The sequence below is a fragment of the Aplidium turbinatum genome, chromosome 1 (genome assembly GCF_918807975.1).
Source record: "Aplidium turbinatum chromosome 1, kaAplTurb1.1, whole genome shotgun sequence".
Lineage (NCBI taxonomy): Eukaryota > Metazoa > Chordata > Ascidiacea > Aplousobranchia > Polyclinidae > Aplidium > Aplidium turbinatum.
This window is the reverse complement of record NC_137472.1, coordinates 41,698,096-41,721,942: the sequence shown is the minus strand read 5'-3', so window position 1 is coordinate 41,721,942 and position 23,847 is coordinate 41,698,096. Positions and strand designations below refer to the sequence as shown.

Sequence of the window (23,847 nt, the reverse complement as noted above, 5' to 3'; positions counted from 1 at the left end):
AGTCTCCAGTACAGGTGAACTTTCACATTGGAACACGATCGTTCTGTGATGCAATTTAGTGCTGCATAGCACATAGTCATTGTAGCAACACCAAAAAATTGCAATAAAATTAGGTTTGTGTTGAGCTACCACGTAGGTTTCTTTGCTTTTAAACTATTGTAGGCTATTGCCTACGATCAGATTGGTATGCAGTCAATATTTACGACTTAGGCTAATTTACAACATCCAGCTAACACAACTTCTTTTGAGATGCTAAAAGTTCAGTTTTATTTCACAAAACATAAAACAGTAAAGCATCATAAACTACCAAGGCATCCAGCTGCCAGATAAAAGTCACAAAAGAATGACTTTTTTCTCACTGCCTGGTTTTCTCGCACAGCCTATACAAACAGTCGGACTTGGTAGGCTATAGCTGCTACATGATATCATCCCAAGAATGACGTTGGACTGCATTGCATAACTTTGTTTATCATCCCAGGGATGACGTTCGACCGCAAAGGGTTAAAACAGGGGATTCAGTAGCGAAACATAGACAATAAACCCGGGTTGGAAACACAAACGATAACCTTAGCATCTCATTTCCAAAACTTAACAACTGATTATGGGACTACATTATCACCAATATCGAATCTAGAATAAAAGAAACGGAGCAAAATTACAGTAGACTTATTTTATTTTCGTATATTGTTAACTGCTATTACGAGACTACCAATATTTACTTTCAGTGCGTAGTAAGATCCTTTCTACTTCAACAATACTTTCCTGCGGTCTGTTGAAAATCGAAGGCGGTTAAATGGTTGCTACCATAGGAAAGTTTAACGACCACAGCAACACAAGCTGCATTTTTAAGCGCAACTGCTTTAAGGCGTATAAAAACGTCCTTGTGGCATTTCGACAAAAATGCCTCATTCCACTGATCTCAGCACGTGACGTGCGTGCGATCCGGAAAGATCAGAGAATTTTGTCACCGCGCAACTTCTGAAGTGGCGACAATGAATTCTACTTGACACTGATGTTGACAATGGCAACGTCATCATGAGGTTTATCGGTCTTTGGATTGACTTTGACATTGGCAATTGTATGGACAACTTCCATCCCTTTTGTTACTCGGCCAAATATTGTATGTTTGTTGTCTAGCCATGGCGTGGGAACCACTGTGATAAAAAATTGTGATCCGTTTGTATTTGGGCCTGCATTGGCCATGCTGAGAGTGTACGGCCTGTCGTGGCGAAGGGAGGGATGGAATTCATCCTCGAACTCTCCGCCCCATATGCTTTTCCCGCCGGTCCCTGTTCCGAGGGGGTCACCAGTCTGAACCATAAACCCCTACAATAAAGGTAACAATGAAAAAAATTGGGATCGAATTACAGAGTCATGATGTGATCTGCATAAAATTTTGCAAATCTGCACATTGATCTGCAAAAAACATTGCAAATATCTATCTTGTGAAGCATCAAGCACGCATGTTCAAAAAATACAATGCGAAACAAAACATTTCCATTACTATGAGATGACACATACCGATAATAGGTTGTATAAATTTAGCAGCAGTAGCATATTTGAACTCAGAGAGGAAACTAGTCACTTCACTAACCACATTCTCTTGGTGACAATATGTTTGTTACGTTTTAACTTACTGTAAACCGAGACAAGCAATATCAACAAGAGAAAACAAAGGCTGGTAGCAATGCATGTTAAAAAAATCTTACTTTTATTATTCGATGGAAGATATGTCCATTGTAGTAGCCATTTCTCGAATGAACGCAAAAGTTTTCAGTCGATTTAGGACACTCTTTACCAAATAACTTCACGGTAACGTCACCCATGGTTGTGTGTATGGTTGCACTGTCGTAAATCTGCACAATAGAGCTTCTATAGAATTGCAATATGATGTCAGTTGATCAGCCATACACATTTGTTAGCGAGCGACTCCCTGCCCACCTTAGCTCATTTCGGTCAATCACTCGCCTAACTCCCTCAATAGCACTCACTAGCCCAATAGTTAGTCAGTTGACAAATTGTTACGCTGTATCTCTAATAACTGAAAGTAGGGCAAGTGGCAGATTTAGCCAAGTGGGTCTAGTCTCATTTCTAGGCTATTAAACGCGGTTCACACACTTAATGCGGCAAACGACAACCGTTGACCAGTTCACAGTAGATTTTACTTGTGAGTCTGATGCAGCTACCGGAAGATGATTTCGTCTCAATCGGCATTCGGTAGAGTTGCAATCAAGAAAAATAAAGGTGTGTGTTGTAGTTTTTGCTGGGTTGTTGGCCTAACCAGTGGCGTAGTCGGAGGGGAGCAAATTGCTTACCCTCAAAATATTTCAAATAAAACTTCACACTCTGTTACAGCATCATGCAGGGATTCTGGCATCATGTGACAAAGTTTTACTAATGATTTAGGGTGAAAGTACTCTCAGAATGTGCAATTTTTAAGTTTTCTTTTGTGGGGGAAGGCCTTCCAGACCCCTCTCTGGGTACTTCCTTTTCGCCGCCTTGATGCCAAACTTACTGACATGTGCAAAGATACTTATTTGTCCCACCCCCCGCAAAGTTGTGCTGGCTACGCTCCAGAGCCTACCTCAGGTGTTTTCTTGTTTGCTGGGCTAACCTACAGACTCGTGGTAACTTTCGAGTAAAAATAGTAAAGTTTTTAAGTGTTGGTAAGCATATGTGTATGTTCCAGTTATCTGACAGTCAGTACAAGTACAGCATTGTAGTATCTCAATTGATCTTTTTAATTGAAGTAAATTTGTCAGATAGTTCAAGGTCAAAACATAGACAATGATTTGAAATTTTTCTGGCAGGCTATATTGTTTTATTAGTATAAAACGATTGCTGGCAGTGGTGTAATATTCAAGGTCATGCTGAACAAAAAACATGTTATTCATTGCAACAATAAACTTATGATAAATTTGTCTGCATACTAGGCTAGCATACTCTGTAGCAGAGCATCGAGCAGATTCCCTTATTTTTGTTAAACTGTGAGCGTGAGGCCACCTTAAATATTCCGTGATACCGATATGGTGATAAAAGATTATACCTTTTTGATTTGCTAGTGATATAACGTGGAAACAACAAGTGAAGGATGAATTTAAAAAAGTCGGACTGAAGGAGGAAGATGCAGGGGACAGGGTGAAATGGAGAAAAGGGATTAAAACAATTACTGCGCGGAAACAATCGGCCACCCCCACTAGTGGGGAACACACCGACGATGGATTATGATGATGATAAATAGCCAAAATGAAAACCCTTTTTCTCTCAAGTTAGAAATTTGACATTATTCAGACAGTTCAAACCATGTGTAAAACGTAGTTTTTGCATGTATTTTGGTTTTTTAAATCTGTTTGGTATAAACTTGGTGCGAAGTTTTTGTGTTTATTGTATTTTGTATAATTTGGTTTTTCATCAATAAAACCAATAAACTAAACTGGTGTAATATTTTTAGGTTTGATATATTTTTCAATGCTATTTTGGATATATTGCCCTTCAGAATCTGGCGACCCTGGCCTGACGGCAGCCGCATAAACTGTGAACCGCGCTTACCCAACTATTTTTCACCATTTTGGTTCATAGAGAATTGAAATCATCCTGCTCTTAATCTATATTAATTGCATTTACCCGTTTCTCTGTTTGCATTTGTGTGGCAGCCATCACTTCGTCCTTGGATGGTCGTTCGTTAAAAACGTCACGATCAGTGCTTGAACTCTGAGATTCGTCGGGAGATCGCTTTGTAAACTTTAAAAATATAATATTATTCATTGTCTGAAGACATTGAAGCAATTCAAAAAGCCTGAGTTTCCTACTTAAGCAGTGTTAAACTTGGTTTCATGTTTATGTGATTACTGGACTATTCTTCGCTGGATACACGTTTGTTTTGGAATTTGTAATTTTTTTCTGGTTTATTTCCGCATGTTCATCAAAACGTCTTTTATATTTTGTCGTCAGAACATGCCGTAACTTTAATTTTTTTGTTACGATGTAGCCCTCAAATATGTGCGTTTCTTTACGTGCAATAGTAGCTTATAAAAAAGTACAAATTTCAATGGTAAGCATTAAGCAAGTAACAATGCTACTCACGATATAAAATCGATTCTTTTTATAACCGGTGCAAAACATAGTTGGATCATAAGTGACTTCCTGCAAGGCAGGGTTTTCTGACGCTTTCATGTCAACAGTCAAGGCCGCTTTTGTGTTGTTGGTTGTGCTTTGGATCATGGCAAGATGAAGAAAGCGAACGTTTTCCGGCTTTCCTATTATTCTACAGCATCTAAAAACACAAGGAAACATGTTATTTCATTATTTGGCCAGAAGACATCTCAGTAATGGTAAGTCAGAAAACACATAAGAGCAAAAATTGAAATAAATTTTCAAAGGGTGTTTGAGTTAGTTAACTTTACTGCAATTTTACTGGATTTGTAACTAAAGGAAATATCATGAAATTTTTAAACAATTCTAGCCCCTCGTGCAAATGATTGAATTCATCTTTACCAGAGGAGATATTAAAAGTGGAGCGACGATTTGTCCAGCTATATTTCAAGAAAGATTTAAAAATTGAAATGTGCCACAAATTTTACAATCAAAATCAATCCAATTAAAATCTATCAACAATGCCTATACAGATAATCAACTTTTTATAACTTCATACGCAAAATTGTTCGGAATCCTACCTGTTTGTATGGAGATTGACGACTTTAATACCAAGCATTGTGGAATAAAGCAAAAAATGACCAGATTCATCAAAAATGCAATTATTCAAACCAAAACATTGCGGAGATTTTTCTAGCTCCCTCTCAACTGCAATTCTTCTTCCAAATTCCATGTTGGCCAATTGAGCTTTCGTTTGTTGGAGTTCAACGAACGTCTAAAAATAAAGAGTACGTAAAATAATACGACTAGCTATGGCTAGTGTACTGAAGCTTCCAGCAAACACGTGGCAGAAAATCGAGTCAAAAGAACACCAACCAACAAAACAGTTTGTCTTGTACATGATTGCATTAAAAAGTATGCTGAAAATATTAGAAGTAGGCTATCTTGCGACTGGAGAAATCATCTAAACCAAGACAAACTGATAAAAGATGTGTTAGTAGTCAATGAACAATGGAACATACCTCCAGTGATTCATCAAACACTCGCGATTTCTTTCCAGTAAGAAAGTGAAAGACCCTGACTCGGCGATCAGGAGCAGTGCAGGCAAAAAGTGCCCCATTGGGTGACATGGACATGGCCAATGCGTGAGTCTTACATTTGGCTAACTCGTACAAATCGGTGTCGCTTTTTAACTTGAAATTTACAGTTGATTCAGGAAATCGGAAATCTCCTTCTTGACCTGATGACAAAAGATTTCACGTTAATTACAAAACATAAAACCCTGTCGGTCTGACACAAACTCCTTTTCACTTACTGCTCCAATATTCCAAGATGCCAGCCTTGTCTGCACTTATAGCAACTTTGTGCACTGGATTGTAGCAAATACATGTGATGCTTTTGCTGTGCCGGTCATTCAATACGTGCAAAGGTTCGCCACTGCCCCTGAAGTGTATTAAAAATTAGTTTAATTAAAAAAGTTTAAAGTTGAAAAAAAATTCATATGATACATATTTTTCTTTTTCGTTTATTGTTACCGTATTTTATGATTTAATGTATAACAATAAACATATAAAATATAACAAGTATTTAATATTATAATCATGTAGGCCTATTTTATCTTTTAATGCACATTTTTTGCATGTTAACTTTTGCTTTTCATACAATCATACAGTACCGTATATGATATGTGGCAATTGGATGTATGAGTGTTTGTAATAATGTTAGTTTTGTATTTTTACCAACTGACTTCTGTTTCTACATGTCACAAGTACTGTATCTCTCTTGACGTTGCCCAGATAGCAAAAACGAGAGACATTTTGAACAACATTCCGTCTATATGCAAGCTGAAACAGATTTTTTCACTAAATTGATCTTCGCTTTAGTTTTATGAGCGGACTTCAACAATGCAAAGCAATACTACTTTGCATTGTTAACTAACCTTCCGTCATAAACATAGATAACTGGCTTTTCCCTCATTGCAACAGCAACTGCACTGATTCGACTTCCGCCAGAGTAAACCCACTCGCTGACAGCAGGTACATACCTGAACATGAAAGTAAGAAATATGACATTAGTACAATGATTTTGACTCTTTGCTCAGATAAATAATTTGCAAAAAAGCAAGAAAAACACTTTTCGAAAGTAACCTTTTCTATAGCAGTGCAATAGAAGAAAAACCTGCATTACCCATAGTCTGTACTGATAAACATTATTATGCAACATTTTTTAAATTGAATTTAAGTCGACAAAATGTTTCAAGCCTTTTTGTGTAGTTTGTTAATATTTTTATTCAACCCATGTCTTAAAAGTTACTTAGCTATAAAAATCCAGGTTTCCAGCAGATTCCATTCTTTTGGAAAAAGTTGAAAACAATGAAGGGTCAGATATATCTTTGGTAAATACTTTTCCACATGTGATGGACTGATGATGGTAACAGGCTTAAATTTCCCACAGCAAATGTTTCATACTTGTGTTGAGCAATACTGTGTGCGGTATGTACTGTATTTGTATCAAACAAGATAATTATCATGTGAAAGTCTACCATGGAGGGTGCTTACTATTTACAAATTCAAAATTTTGATCTAGTGATTAGAATAGATTTTACTTGAGTAATCTTTTAAATGACCCACTATAAACATAATCATAAATTTCACTAGACAAAAAGGTGAAAAGGCTGTGGAAGTACATTTTTACACCATTATACCACCTATAACGATAGGAATAATTGAGCTTTAAAAATTAATCAGACTTTTGAGATTTTTTTTTGTCTATGGTGCATTTGAAAAGATATGTAATGTTATTTTATTTAAAAAGGCGTATGAACACAAAATTGTTAAGCCAAAAACTAACAAAATTGTCAGTGTTTTAAATTTTAGTCAAAAACACCTCAATTACCTCATCACAGCATAGTTGATAGTTTAGTAGTTGAAAACACTATTACTGTGTAAAAAGTGTTGCTTAATATTGACACTAACTAACATAGTGAACTTCAAAACGATAATGTCTTACCCGAGTTTTAGCATATTGATCATGTCGAAGTTGACGACATCAAATACTTTCATCGCTTTATCTTCTGAAACAGTGCACATCAATTCCCCACTGTAGCTCACACACATGCAGGTAATTGCACCAAGATGGGCCCTGAAAAAATTAGTGAATACTTAAATTTACAGCAAATTTCTAAAAATGATATAAAGAATATGGGTCTGCTACTATTCGGTGAGTCCGATTCGGTGAGAGCCTTTTCGGTGAGAGCCCTATTCGGTGATTTTTTTGATTTTTCTTTTGAAAATTATCGGGTACCGTAGCCTAATTATCATTGCCGCTTTTACATCATTTTAACGTCGCTAAACGTTGAAATAAGACCCTAACCCATAACCTTAACCTCTAACCCTAACCTCTAACCCTACCCCTTAACCCTATAACGGCAATGATAATTAGGCTACGGTATCCAATAATTTAAAAAAAAATCACCAAATAGGGCTCTCACCGAATCGGACTCACCGAAACGGGCCATTCGGAAAGAATATGCTCAGAAGTCTGTCATCATTTTGAAACATCAGCATCAACCGATTGCCTAAGTGATTATTCCACTTCCAGTGCTCTCTAGTCTCTATCCTTGGCATATTTAAATTTAGATCATCATTAGCCCATGTGCCACCTCCGTGCCAAAGGTTGGCACCTATTTGCTTCCACATGTCCCATTCTTCTGCTACTATTTTTTCTTCTCCAGTACTTGACGTTAGCTCACTGTTTTACATAATTTTCCCAATCCTGCCTCCTTCTTCCCTACACCTCTTCCATTCCACCATACCTTCACTTCAATCATCAAGTGATGTAGCTGTCCTGCCAATCTTTTCAGAATATATCCCGTGAATTTCATCTTTTGTTTTGCTACATCGTTTGCCCATCCATCTTGCACTGCAATTCTTTTTCTAATTGCTTCAATTGTAATGTGTTGTTTATATGATAATTATAGTAGGTTATTCTTCTGTAGATCTGGTTGAAAATATTAATTTTTTTGTAGACTTCTTTGCTGCAAGTCCAACTTTCACATCCATATGACATACGGTAACTGGTTTGATATTTTACAAGACAATAGTCTCAGTTTAATTTAAGTTTTGAGTTCTTTTTTTCTTGAGACACCTTCACTGTCTCTTGCCATGTCTTTTTTGGCTTCATTTTATTCCACTACTACCATATTTCAAACTAGTCTTGTTAAATTCTTTTTGTTCATGTGTTCAAGATGTCTCAATCATCTTAGAAGTAACTCTTTAACATCATCAACATCCTAACTCTTTAATATCACCAACATCAACATCCACTCATCTCTAAATATCATTTCTAACTTTAACTTTTTCACGGCATGGGATTTTTGACATAACGACCGATAATGTTGGCCATTAGTAAAATCTACTAAGATCAGACAGGAAGTTGGCCATTCCGCACAAGTTGACACCTTATACGACAAACTATCTTCTTCCATTACCAAGATATCGCATAGTTCTTGCAAATATTCCCACACTTCAATTTTTCAAACTTTGGAGGGCTGCGCAGTGTGGGTCTGCTATTATTCGGCGAGTTCCCTATTCGGCGAGTTTTTGAAATTTTATTTTTGAAAGGGAATTATCGGGTACCATAGCTAGGGATGCACAATACAGAATATCGAATCTTAGAGATTCGAATCTCAATGTATTCGAATCGCATTTGCAGTTTCTTTTCGGATATCAGGACTCGAAAATAAATCTGTTAAATGAACAGTGTGCGACGTTAAACAAATGTAAAGTTGATATTTTCCGTCTTGCGCGCCGACTTTTTTCTTCATGGACTGTTTGTTCTAAGCGACCTTTTTCTTCCTTCATAGGGTTTGCGCAGTTATCAGAACTGCAGACACGCAGTGCGTTTCGGTGTGACCGTATGATGATTGATGATGCATCGTACTATGATGCTTGATTTATCATATGTTGTACTCTGTTTGACATGTGATACTAATACAATTCAAAATAATGTATGTATAAATATTTTTGCTTTTTGTTCGATATTATTTGGAAAAAATTGCCGCGTAATTTCAGAATAGATTCGAAATTCTAGATTCGAAATTAAGTATTCTAGAATATTCTAGAATAGCCAGGTATTCTGTATTGTGCATCCCTAACCATAGCCTAATTATAATTGCCGTTTTTACATCGTTAAACGTTGAAATCGTGCAGAAAGGAATAAAAATAAAATGTTTGAACTATTAAATTAAAATTCGTTATGTCAGTTCAGTTGAGTTGTTTTTATTTAACCATAGGCATACGAAGCCGAGCAACGTTATCAAGTTTAACATATTTAAAGATTATTATATACTAATGAAAATATATGTTTACTATAAAATGTTTTTATTTTTGACCATCATATGAAAAACAATACACGTCAACATAGCAAAGTTAGAAGCGACAAAACGCGAATGTTAAAACGTGCTTGAATTCGTCATGTCAGTTGTTTTTATTTTTGATCATGATATCAAAAACAATTCACGTCAACATAGCAAAGGTGTAGAAAAAGGTAGAAGCGACAAAACACGAGTGCTTGTGACCGAAGTAAGTTATTGAGTTGAAAGAAATTTGGCACGGTCGCAACACCTTCAGAAAAATTTAAGAAATGAAGGGGAAAAAATGTACAAAAAAAAAATCATGTTTAATGTCTATAACAGTGGTTCTCAACCTTTTTGTCTGGGTGGACCCCTTTTGGTGCCTTCGAAGCGGTTGCGGACCCCTAAAAATTCTATTTAAAATTTTGGTATATTGCGTCTCCTTATGGAATCATAATATGTTACATAAGTTTCGAAGCAACATAGCCTCCTTAGAAGAATTTGCTGAATTCGCAACGAACTTGACTGTTGATGAGATGGACTTAAGTTATGAGCTACCTTATATGTTGACACACAGGATCAAATATCAGTACCGTAAAAATTTATATGCTGATTTAATGTTTTTCTATAAATTTTATCAAAAGTTAATAGAATACTTGCAACCGTTACAAAGAATTTCTCCCTTTTTTCATTTGTAATCAATACTAATTCGTTATAAATTATAATCGCAGTCATTGCAAAACTGTTAGTGGTTATACTGTAGACTGCTAACTAACTGTGAGTGGTGATAGAAATCCGGGACGGATAGAAATGCAAACGATAGTCAGCAGTCTAGGTTAATCATATCAACAACCTGCTGTCTCAAAAGAATTAAGTAGAACATAGCCTTATTAAAAGGTTTAAGTCATTTATATGATATTTTTAGTTCTAACCAAACCAAACCTCTGTGCCATGTCTTTTGCAATTTCAAACGACGCAGCAGTGCATTGCGACTTACAATTTGAGAATCACTGTAGGCAAGTACATAAACAAACCACAAACAATTTTAAATTTCATAATTTATCAATCATGCTGAAAACTCGGAAACTTTCGCGGACCCCCTAAAATCGCTTCACGGACCCCTTGGGGTCCACGGACCCCCAGTTGAGAACCACTGGTCTATAAGTTAGTACTTTTGAATAGTTAAAATGATTAGTTTGGATCAACAAATGTGTGGCCTACAGCTTGGATTGAAAGGAAATTATCGGGTACCGTAGCCTAGTTATCCCGACCAGCAGAAATTGCCGTTTTTACATCGTTTTAACGTTGCTAAACGTTGAAATCATGTAGAAAAGAGAACTTTGATGACTAGGATACCTTGAAACTGGGAAACATTCACAGAAGCCCTTCGATTTGTTCCAAGAACTCATTTAGCCTAACAGTTCATTTGTACATTGATTCAACGTCTGAATACATTATCTTAAAAATGCAACGTATCGAAGGGCTTCTGTAAATGTTTCTCAGTTTCATCACAGGCCTTAAAACTCGTGTTTTTTTCCGGCAGCCATCGTGGCCTACCGAGAGCTCCTTTTTGGCGGCCAAATCTGCGTGCTTAGAGGCCAAAATACAATAACGATAGCACAATTTTTGGCGGCCAAATCTGCGTGCTTAGAGGCCAAAATACAATAACGATAGCACAAGTAAATAGCATTCTCAGCATTAATAGCATTAACAGCATTAATGCTCATTAACAGCATTAATGCTCATCTCAATAAGTCCTTATAATGTTTGTAATGTATTGTATTGAGTTTAAATTTAACTGTTGTTATTGCGTTCATAAACGTACTTGCACTGATGAGAATTTAATATTCGAAAACGCGTTCTGCAACACTGTTTTTGCACTCTGCAATGCCTGATGCAGATTTATCTGTAGTTTTCCTAGGCTGTTAATGAGCATTCTCAGCATAAATAGCATTCTCAGCATTAAACTAGCATTCTCAGCATTACACTAGCATTCTCAGCATTAAACTAATAGCATTAAACTTGCAACAATGTTAAAATGATCACTTAGCGTTGTTGAAGTCTGGGCGACGTCCCGCAATAGAATCGTTGTACCACTCATTAAATGCTTTATCGGGATTGTAATCCAGTATTGCGGGACCATCTAACGACCCTAAATTGTTTTAACTGCTCGCAGCTCAGTAAATTGTTTCAACTGCATACCGCCTTTCATAAAACCTGACCATTTATTCCATTATGATGTCACCATTGAGGGTGTGAAGTCACTAACCCACACCCCCACAGCGTTCTCAACTATAAAGACACGTGTTTTACACACGGATGTCAACTAACCTAGTTCTCCTTTTTAACATTGATTCAATGTCCGACGACATTGAATCGATTTAAAAAACACAATATTGCCAGCCGATGTAAATTAGAACTTCGGATTAACACTTTGTTAAAATAAACATCGGGAATTGCAAACAAGACTTACAGCGCTGGTGATCGCAGCTGGATGTATTCAATACAACAGTAGTGACTATGATGCGCTGACCTAATTCTGCATCACTCTTTGATACTACATATTTTCGACATTTAATCCACGATCATTCTATTGCGAAATTAAATAATTGACTAGAAGAAACCGGCGGCCAAACTTGGCCGACGGAGGAGGTAGCACAGGCGGTCATTTAAGCACAACTTAGCGGCCATGGCCGCCGGCTGCTTTAAGGCTTGCAACGTATCCTAGTCATCAAAGTTCTCTTTTCTACACGATTTCAACGTTTAGCGACGTTAAAACGATAGGCCACACATTTGGTTAGCCTTTTCATTCTGTTACTACAATGTAAAAATGAACTGTTAGGCTAACTGGGTTCTTGGAACAAATTTTTGGTGGTAGGGATAACTAGGCTACGGTACCCGATAAGTTCCTTTCAATCCAAGCTGCAGGCCACACATTTGTTGATCCAAACTAATCATTTTAACTATTCAAAAGTACCGGTACTAACTTATAGATATAAACATGATTTTTTTTTGTAACATTTTCTTTTTTTTATTTCCTCTTCACATCTTAAATTTTTCTGAAGGTGTTGCAACCGTGCCAAATTTCTTTCAACTCAATAACTTACTTCGGTCACAAGCACGTTTTAACATTCGCGTTTTGTCACTTCTACCTGAAAAACAACTGAACAAACATGACGAATTCAAGCACGTTTTAGCGTTCGCGTTTTGTCGCTTCTACCTTTGCTATGTTGACGTGTATTGTTTTTGATACGGTGGTCAGAAATAAAAACAACTGAACTGACATGACAAAGTTTAATTTAATAGTTCAAACATTTTATTTTTATTCCTTTCTGCACGTTCAACGACGTTAAAACGATGTGAAAACAGTTAGGCTACGGTACCCGATAATTCCCTTTCAAAAACTCGCCAAATAGGGCACTCGCCGAAAAAGGCTCTCGCCGAATAGGGAACTCGCCGAATCGGACTCGCCAAAACGGGCCATTCCGGCGCAGTGTGCACTTCGTGCACCCTCTATAAGTCATCTGATTAAAAAAATATTTTAGATTGGCTGTATGTGACCGAAGTCCGACCTGATCAGACCCCAAGCATTTTTATTTCAAAAACTGTAAAAAAAAGAAATATCCTAACGTATACACACAGCCGAGTAACACAACCATCATTCATAGTTCAATAGATCATCATCATACACAAGAATTCAAAGAAGATCAACGCATTCTCGTACAGGACACATCAGTAACAAACTAAAACATTATACTTTTATAGGCCAGCTTTCCTACAGGGTCTGCTACTATTCGGTGAGTCCGATTCGGTGAGTCTGATTCGGTGAGTCTGATTCGGTGAGTTCCTAACCTCTAACCCCTAACCCTAAAACGGCAATGATAATTAAGCTACGGTACCCAATAATTTAAAAAAAAAATTGAAAAAATCCCCCGTTAAGGGATCGGACTCACCGAATCGAACTCACCGAATCGGACTCACCGAAACGGGCCATTCCGTTCCTACAAACACTTGTAAAATTGAAATTTTTTACTTGAACCGAAACAAAACCATAAAATGGTTAAGGGAAATAAACATTCATTTGTAAATTTATATATGATAGCAACTCACCTAAAATGTTTGACAAATTCAATTCCAATATCCATTTTTTTCCAGAATTTTACATGTCCATCTCGACTAGCTGTTATAATGAAATCCGTTTTGGTGACGACAATATGTGTAATGTCATCTCGATGCATATAGCTTTTTTCATACCTATCTGAGCTTGGCATGCTGTTCAAATAAGTTTGTTGAAACTTCAATACTGAAAAAAATGATACAAAATAAAATTTCTTTTATTAATCTAAGTCCTTTCCATATAACTTTAAGTGTTAGTGGTTTAAAGCAACACCACAGGAGTGTGCAAACTGTGTCCTGCAAGCCACTTGCTAAATGTGTTAGGTCAAGCAGTAATTGTGATTTTCTATACAGCTAGGGATGCACAATACAGAATATCGAATCTGGGTCATTCCATTATATTTCAGGTCATGAAAAAACCAATACTCTTGGAAATGTTTCATACTTTGGCAGTAAGTTCACAATCATTAACTGAGCACACCAAAAAAAAAATTTTTGAAATTGACTAAGTGGTTTAGAAGTTGTGGGGGTTTGAAATTCACCACCTGACAGGGGCATCGTGACCCCCCAATTTTCAAGTTTTGCTAATATCTCGTAATTTATAGCTAAAAAAAACAACCAAAATATGTAGAATACCATTTTTGGGGGCAAGGAATCTGAATTTCTTGTCAAAATTGGTAAAAATATATTATTTATAGATGAAAACAACGTTTCAAAAATTTTGGGGGGGATAACTTTGGGGGGTGCTTTGGCCATGTAGCCATGACCAAACTCAAATTTTTTTTTTCTGAAATTATTTACCTGTTCATGTTATGTCTTTATGATGAGTTATTTTAGTTGTTCCATCTGTTTTTTGAGAGGGACTGCAGTTTAAAACTGATACTCAGTTTGGCAAAATTCCAATTTCTTTGACACGAAGTTTTGGCATTTTTGAAACAGCAAATTGCAATGTCTGTCATCTGACAGTGATTTGTTTCAATCCATATGATCAAAAAAGTTAAAAGTATAATTAAATCCCATAGGTACAGCTTAGAAATTATTGAGTGAGGATTAAGTAATAAAAAATACACCAAACTGCACATCAGTCTAGTTAAAAAGTTTTTCAAGTTTGTTCAGTTCTTGCGAGCTAAAAGTGTAACTTCTACCAGTGGATGTAGAAGGTGGAGTTAGTTTCAAAAGTGCAGAAGTGGGTGGCATCCAGCATATATCGTCTTTTCCAAACCAAACTGTTTAACAACTCCTTTCCTGCTGAATAATAAAAACATCATGGCCAGGCAGCTTTCTACTTCAATGAAAAGTTAGTTCAGAAATGATAAGGGTGCATGTGCTGGTTTGATAAAAAACGGTAGTAAAATCTTGATCAGACTAGGTGTGTGATATTAGCTGAATAATAAAACATTGGTAGTTTGACACATAAAACAATTCTTAAAGAAATGGACCATAATATGGCTGAACCCTGCAAATATTGTGACAAAGCATCAGTGATGTTTCAATTATTTTCATTTTTTCGATATATATGGGTTGATCTTTTCTAAATTGAATATTTTGGTTTATGCAAAACTTACATCAATCAAATTTCATGAAAATATTATACTTCAATTGCTTTGTTTAAAAAAAAAATTTTGGGATCTTTTTCCCAACGCTCCGAAATATTCCCCCAAACTTAGCGTATCAAAAATAAATTAAGAAAAACTTTAAACCTAAATTACCATTTGAAATGTTCATCTTAGCATATTTTTAATTGCAATTTACGGTAAATGAATTCCTTGGATCTTAAATTGGTAAAATGCATGTTTTCCAGGGTTGTCGGTATTTTACCCGACCCAAAAAAACCTGTGTGGTTTTTTTTTCAACCCATAAAAAAAACCCAGAGCATCATATTTATCCAATTTTTATCAGAAAATTGAAAAAATGAACCAAACTGCTACAAGGTACTTAAAACAAAGTTCAAATTAGGACTTAAGGATGTGATTGTGAAGGAAATTTCCAAGGATAAATTGAAAACACAGTGGATATTTCTGTACACAAAAATCAAGTAATGCCACTTTGTACTACACTAAAACTCATTTATGCAAGAAGGCCTCATCAGCCCTAGTGCATTATTTTATTGAGTTATGCCAGCATGTACTGTGAGTGAGAGGCACTTCATTGGTAAAAAGTAGTAGGCCTATTTGAGGTGAAATAAGCATGAATCTACCTTTTTTGCATCTTTTTTCTGTGCAACCCTGATGTTTTCAGTGCGAAAATCGTTCAAGGTAAAGATTTATTGTCAAAAAATAAAGGCGCAAAATGAAAAAATGACTGTGCTCAGCTTCCAAAATCCTACAAGTAGCCGAAAATTCAAAGTGCTTTATCTCGGCCCCCAATGAAGATACTTCAAAATTTTTTTTTGCTACTTCCATCATTTTTTAGTATGTACAAAATAAGCAAAATCTGTGACTGGTGTTTACAAAATTTGAAAAAATCTGATGATTATAAGTGGAATGCCCCACTGTACAATGTTAAAACAGCATTTAAAATTTGCAAAATTTTAGAAAGAATTTTGACCACCAGTCCAGGCAAGGAACAATATGGAACAACAAAATTGGAGTGTGTTTATCAAAATATAAGTCCAACTTAACATCCCCCCAAAAAAAATGTTTATTTTTTCTTCGGCTACATGGGCAAATTTCTCCCCAAAATATATACCTCAAAAAATATTTATAATCAAATTACTCCAAAACTACATGTTTTTCTTATATTCTGTTAGCAAATTTGGATTCCTCATCCCCCAAAATGGTATTCTACATATTTTCATCAACTTCCTAGCTTCAGTATAACAGATATTGGGGCAATTTTACTCTTTGGAGCTGAAATACTGCCACCGTGTGGTTAAAATTGAAAATGGTGTAACTTTAAAACCCCTCGACCAATTTCGAAAACTTTTTTTTTGTTGAGCTCAGTGGGTTGCCATCTCTCACATATGTCAAAATCAACCAAATCGGAGAGGGTGGGTGGCATTTTCTCTAATTTTGACCTGAAATATAATGGAATGACCCATATCTTAGAGATTCGAATCTCAATGTATTCGAATCGCATTTGCAGTTTCTTTTCGGATATCAGGACTCGAAAATAAATCTGTTAAATGAACAGTGTGCGACGTTAAACAAATGTAAAGTTGATATTTTCCGTCTTGCGCGCCGACTTTTTTCTTCATGGACTGTTTGTTCTAAGCGACCTTTTTCTTCCTTCATAAGGTTTGCGCAGTTATCAGAACTGCAGACACGCAGTGTGTTTCGGTGTGACCGTATGATGATTGATGATGCATCGTACTATGATGCTTGATTTATCATATGTTGTACTCTGTTTGACATGTGATACTAATACAATTCAAAATAATGTATGTATAAATATTTTTGCTTTTTGTTCGATATTATTTGGAAAAAATAGCCACATAATTTCAGAATAGATTCGAAATTAAGTATTCTAGAATAGCCAGGTATTCTGTATTGTGCATCCCTATATACAGCATCACAAGTGGTTGTCTCATTCTAGAAATTATTTCTTCAATAAACAATATTAAACATTATGTAATCAAATCACCTTTCTTTTTCTTGGCAGAAGTTTCATTGTTTTGTTCCGTTTCATTGTCTTCATTCAATTGCCGTTTTAAAGACTCTTTTTCAGTATCACTCATTCTAAAGTTTTTAAAATATGTATGTATGCTAAGTATGTAAAATATACTTAAAAACATGAACTCACCATCTGGAAAAAATTCAAAAGGACAAATGCAATCTGAACTAATAAAACATTATTCATTTGACATAGCCTATTCAGTAATTTTCTTTCAGTTTTTTAACCTTAGATTTTGTTGCATATGCCTCTAATCGTCCAAAAAGCTGTGAAAAATTCTTGAAATGCGAAAGTCTACTTGCATTTTATTTGCTGACAAAAGTGGTCCTCTTTTTGGGCGATGAAAATACGACAACCTTCAGTGTCGACAATCTGTCATTTAACCGAAAGAGCTATTGTTGGGTGCACCAATCAACGATACTGATTTTTAAAGATAACAGTTTATTAATGTATAAGGATCATCAGAAGGGGCTTATTCAAATAGTATAATTTGAATAAGGACCTTTTGATGAACCCGCTTTAGGGTGAAGCATAAGAACCTTCTCAAGATCTTCTTTTTAGGGTGAAACAAGCAGTAGAGGTTTTAGAAAGCAATAAACCATATTTGTTGTAGCCTCTGAGGCGATATTCCCCTGTTCAGTCAAGCAAGACGATGACCTTAATTATGCACTCAGGCGTGTATTTACGGAGGCTCCATATCTTTTTGTGCAACCAGTTTGTTCTTATTTCTGACCATCACAATGAAAAAAAAATCTGTCAAACCAGATGCCAGAAGGTTGTTGACAGTACGCTAGTCCATGCTATCAGGCTAAAGCGAGTGTTTTTTTCTGCGGATTTGATAGTATGGCAGATGTCTTGGTAGCCTATACCTCATCACATTGATGGTAGAAAGTGATGGTAAATGCTGCCAGGTTTGATTGGTTATGAGGCCATATAGCGATTCCAATTAGCTTTTCTGAAGTTCCATTGCTTCACTGGAGCACTTGGGATGAGAGCGACAACATGAGGGGCAGTGATATGATAAACGAAGGTCGGTGTTGAAAGCGTGGTAACTTCCCTAGCACATGTCTGTCAGGAAGAGAGGGGTCTGTGTCCATGCTTGCAAAGGCTAGGTCGAGGTTTGTACCCGTTCCCCAGCGTCCAGACCAAAAGCTGGCTGAAGCTTTGGGATTGTGGAGAAGGGCGAGGTTGTTGTTCGCAGCCCATGCATTCTCCGTCGCTGCTGGTGGAATTGCCATCTCAGTCAGTGTGCTGGCAGTTGAAGTCTCTGACTGGAGTAGATAAAGTACTGGGTGAGGGGAAAGCGGGTATAGATAATAGGTTTAAACATGAGGGTGGTGGTTTGTAGGCTACCGAATACATTGATGATGTTGTAGCCTAATTTTCAATGTTTAAGCAAACGTATTCTATTTTCTCATCGGCAGAGAAATTTGCAAGTGTCCAGTTTAGGCTCTCATAGAAAACGGCGGCAAGCTCATGCTTCTTGGTTTGGGCAGACCCAGCTAGTGAGTAGTGTGGAATTACTAGCTTGTCTGCAGAAGTGCAGTGGGTCTCCTGGAGGAGGATGACAAGAGCTCGGTTCTTATGACCGAGCAGCTCAATCACATTAATCTTGCTGGATGTGATGCTCTCGGCATTCAGATGTAGGACAACGGTACGGTACTTGTCGACAATTTTGGGACTGCCATGCTCTGAAAAGAGCGGTTCCCGTGGAGTCTTCTGAACATTCCGTGTAAAGGTTCAGTTTCGACAGTCTTTGTTTCGCATTTTCACGCTGCTTACGGGAGGGACCGCATGAAGATGACTGTTCTTCTCCCTCTAACTTTTGCTGTTAAAAGAAATGAGAAAAATATGTCATGCTTGAGTGAACATTGAACAGGTTCATATAGCCTTAGAGGCTATATTCTCAATATATAGTAAGAATAGCCAACTGCATAAAATTTTTTTTACTTGAACCAGTGTTGCCAAATTGTCTGGTTAGTTTCAGCATGATTACCAAAATCCAGGTTACACTTACATGTTGTCAGTGGCAAAAAGGTTGCTCACAAATTTAACTAAATATGGTTAGTCAAAGACTGTTTGTCAACTACAACTCAGGCAAGCCACTTATTTTTGCAACTCAGCCTGCCACCAGGCATAAACAAGTCATCTTGAATCAAATTGAAGGTTGCACGATGTACAGACAAAATTCATGTTTTTGAAAAAAATTTATTCTAACGTTGTTTGTATGTCAATAGACACAAAATCCATTTTTTATCAAAATTTTGTTAATTACCTTAATTTTTTTAATCAATTGATGACAATCATCTTCCAGTTGGTATAAGACCGCAGTCCAATTTTTTCTCCAATAAAAGCTTCTCACATTCATAATATTACAAAATATAGAAACTTATTTACAGAGGTGGGCACACGCTACTTTTAAAGTAGCGCGCTACCCGCTACTTGGGCCAAAGTAGCGCGCGCTACTGCTACCAATTTACAAAAGTAGCACACTACCCGCTACCACTACTTGGGCCAAAGTAGCGCGCGCTACCGCCACTTCTTCCGCTACTTTTGTCTAAAATGACACTAGGAAACACTCAAGTCCCTAGTGACGCAAAAATGACCTTGAAAACGAATGTTATCATTCGTTTACGCTGTTATTTTAACGTCGTTATAGAAAACACATTTTAAGGGAAAATTATTGTTACGCAATACACATCTTTCAAAAACACGAGCATTTCAAAACGAGAGTCACGAAGTCCTGCCCGCTTTCGCTTAAGCACATCTTTTCCAACAGAGAAAAGTCTCTCCACCGCAGCACTGGAAGGAATGGGGATGTTGTATTTAATGAACAGATGTTTTAACTCGGTATTCGAACAGCTCAAGGACTTTGCTCTTGTCCGAAAAAAAGGCGTCCACAATTGCTGCTTTCTTAATTCTGCACAAACGTTTCACGGGATGGCACAAACACTCCAAAAAATACATCCTCGGAGTCATGACTGGTGTTGGTGTCACTCTTCTCGGTATCAACCTGGCTTGATGTCTCCCGCAACAGTCGAATTAAATCTGTCTTGACTCTTTCTCCCAGTGTGTAAGCATCATCCGTGGAAAAGTAGTGCAGAAATTGTAGCCACGACAGACGTCTTGAAGGAGGGATGAAGACATGATGCCATAATGCATTTCATGTTGTTGAAGCACTTGTTGAATCGTTTCTTCATCCCTTCAAGGACTTTCACTTTCAACTCCTCACAGGTCACAAGATCACTGATCTCGGTCAACTTCTTAACGCAAATTGTGATGGTTGGAAGCAAGACTCCGTAATTTGCCTTGGACTCACCCTGGAGAATGTCTAAAGCCTGGCAGATAGGCTTCATCACACGGAGATATTCGCCGAAGAAGTTAACGTCAGCTAGAAAAGACCGAAACTTTGCAACTAAGCCGATTATATAGCTGCTTGATCACGCCAGTATTGCAAAAAAAACAAGCATTTTTTTCAATTTAAATTAAAAAGTAGCAGGTACCGAGAGTGCGACTGAAAAAAGTAGCGCCTCTCCCACTTCCGCTACTTTGGAAAAAAAATAGAGCCGCTACATTAACTAAAAAGTAGCGCCGCTACTGCTACTTTTACCAAAAAAGTAGCGCCGCTACAAAAGTAGCGCGCTACTGCCCACCTCTGCTTATTCAACTATATCTGCATAAAAAATGAAACTTTTCTCAGATAATGCCCTTTGTCTCAAGACCTAGGCTAAGCTCAAAACGATCACACACACATGGACATGGACGAAGTCAACAGATCCGTTACCTACCTTTAGACAAACTAGCATAACTGCTTGTGCCAATTCATTTTACCTCAGTGTTATTTCTCAAAATATACCTCACATACAATTCGAATTAAAATCATTAGACACTGAAAGCACAATCAAACGCTTTCTCAGCACTGCTGCATTCACCAACGCCATATCATTTTCACAGCAAAAAAATAAGAACTTTGCCTCAATGTTTTAGAATTCACAGCAAATCAAAGGGGTTGCCAATATAAAAACTGACTTTCTAAAATCAATGCTGCCACAGCAAATTTGGAAAAAGCACAAGATTCAAGAAAAAGAAGCACAAGACTTGGATACAAAAGCACAAGATTGCAAAATTGAACCTTTGCGACCCATTTTGTGCCAATTTGAGTAGCGCGCTACTGCCTCTGAAATCTAACATGACTCTAACAAAGAATAACATGACTCTGAAATCGACAGTTTAGAGGAGATACATGCTTATTAAATCACAGTTCTCTTTCAATTCGTGGTCTTTAATTTAATATCACAAATCTTACAAATGGCTACATATCGATCAGTTTTGTCTTGTATCGAACTTTTGTATCGAACTTGTATGGAACTTTTAAAATCAGGATCTTTCAACCATTGTTGACGATTAAAAGGCTGTTTATACCACTTTTTTGTTTTTGGACTTGGTAAACGATTGTCATTATTTGATGTTAAATGCTGATGTACGGTACTCTTTTCGCTGCTCTTGTTATCTAGCAACGCAACCTCTGAGTCTGGCGATGAGCACAAATCGTACTCTCTTCAGATCAAATTTTTAGCTAATCTTGTCATTCTTGATTACTCAATGTGTAAAATTGGTCAATATGCCTAAGTACGGTACCAGAAACCTACCGTAGTTACCAAAACCTTTTAGTGCCAGTCCTTAATTCTCTACCAAACTCAAACCATGGTTGATTTGACTTTGTTTAAAAAACACAAGATTTAGCCAAAAATGGATCGGATATCACAAGAGCACAAGATCAAAATTAAAAACACAAGATCTTGTGCTAAAACACAAGCCGTGGCACCACTGTCTAAAATGTGATAATTCTGAGAGTCGTTAACTTCGCAAAAAAAAAATCGGTTTCAATTACAATATTGTGCAAGGTTGTGTTTCTTTCAAACGTAACAGATTTGTCGCAATTGGAGTCTTAATCCAGGATGGGATCCTAATGTGGAATTCTAATCCTGATTCAATACATTTAGTATGTTTAATCATAAAATGGAAAAAAGTCCAAGGACTTGCTGTTCAACCTATTTTCGAGTACTGGCCGACATCATGTATAGGCAGTGTTGTACGTTGACGCCGTCAATTTGACGGCGTCAACTTTTTGTTGACGCTGAGGCTAGCGCCGTCAATTTATTTTTCAGTTGACGGAAGTGATAGCGCCGTCAACTATTTTTCCGATTTTAAGCGTCAAGCGCTAAGCGTCATTTTGTGTTTTCATGGAAAATCTCGTTTCACAATAAGAGTTTCACAATGTATTCTGGCCAGCGCGACTCATCCGAATTACCGGCTTTTGCGTTGGTTGGAATGGCTCCCTGGAATACATGCGGAAGATGTTCGCCAAATGGTGATCACCCTTGTATTGAGAACGAGGGATCAGAGACAGAAAGCGAAAAATCCATGAATGGCATCGCGGACGTTGAATATACTTTATTTCAAGAGCTCTATGCTCCTGAAAAGACAGATGTTGGTGCAGTGGACCTCGTTAAAAGAGTTATTAATGCTAAACTATCACAGCACGCTTGGAAAAGTGATACCTTTTCCGACTAAACGTTTTCAACTTGTTTTTGAAATACAACACACCAATACCAACTAGCGCTGCTGTGGCACGCATGTTTTCACTTGGAAAGGACAATATGCGCAGGGGCGCCGGAAGCGGGGGGGAGCAGGGGAAGCGGATGCCCCCCTGTCCTCACATTTCTGTGGATGGGGAGGGAAGAGGGGGCAATGGTGCCCTTTTAAGGTCATGTAAGCTACTGCACACTTTGCAATATGCTATTCGCTTTTAGCCTAATTATAATGTTCTATTTTTGCCTCAAAATAATACTCACGACACAAAATTTTCCATCACAGTAAAGTTATATTACATCATTATAAAATAGCATGATGCCCTTTCGTGCCATTGTTCTTTGTATAGCGGACACTTGTATCATTACTCGATATTAGCTGATAGATGAGCATTATCGCTATATCTTATCTTAAACCTTAGAAAAGAAATTGGCCTTTCAGCAACAAAAGTGCCCTTTTTTCATACTCCTGCCCATCCAGTCAAAAATCGCTCCGGCGCCCCTGAATATGCGTCCCAAACGCAGCAGATTGTCAGACAAACGTTTTAAAATGCTTGTTTTTCTGCAAGGAAATAACTATAATAGGCTGAGCAGCTAATTACAATACAGTCTCAAAACATAATACCTGCTCTTTATTTATAGCTATTGTTAGCCTGAACTTGGTTGAAATATATCCGTTTTATGAGACGCTGGCAAAAAATAGCGCTAGAAATTAGCGCTGACGCTGACGCCGTCAATTTCTTTAAGAGCTTACGCAGTCCTTTACGCCGTAAAGTTTTTAGGCAATTCGTGCTGACGCTGACGCCGTCAAATTATTTCAATGACGCGTACAACACTGTGTATAGGTCGACCTAACATGATGTCGGGTGTCGGCCTAACATAAAGTTCTAGACAGAGCCAAATCGAAACCTGGCAACACCTGCCATAAAACTATACTTCGAGTGAATTCTGAATTCTAGCCGCATAGCGCTAGAGGCTGTTGGTGTGCATAACTTTGGACAGTGTACAAAGTAGCCCCACCTATTTTTTGTTTGGCTGCATCAATGTGTTTGTAGTGCTTTTCAAAGTGGACAGCGAGTTTTT

The 23,847-nt window shown here is 37.2% G+C and overlaps 1 protein-coding gene across 1 annotated transcript; it reads right to left on the bottom strand.

The window, feature by feature from the left end:
* Positions 1 to 245: 245 nt before the first annotated feature.
* Positions 246 to 17,298, bottom strand: LOC145769662 (peptidylprolyl isomerase domain and WD repeat-containing protein 1-like). Its single transcript, XM_082581334.1, has 11 exons — positions 17,144 to 17,298; positions 13,556 to 13,748; positions 7,102 to 7,233; positions 6,032 to 6,136; positions 5,408 to 5,535; positions 5,115 to 5,332; positions 4,674 to 4,867; positions 4,084 to 4,273; positions 3,625 to 3,741; positions 1,710 to 1,856; positions 246 to 1,326 (listed from the first exon to the last, which is right to left on the bottom strand). Exons 1-11 carry the CDS (start codon positions 17,292 to 17,294, stop codon positions 1,000 to 1,002), a joined length of 1,902 nt encoding a protein of 633 aa, XP_082437460.1. The 5' UTR covers positions 17,295 to 17,298; the 3' UTR covers positions 246 to 999.
* Positions 17,299 to 23,847: the final 6,549 nt, after the last annotated feature.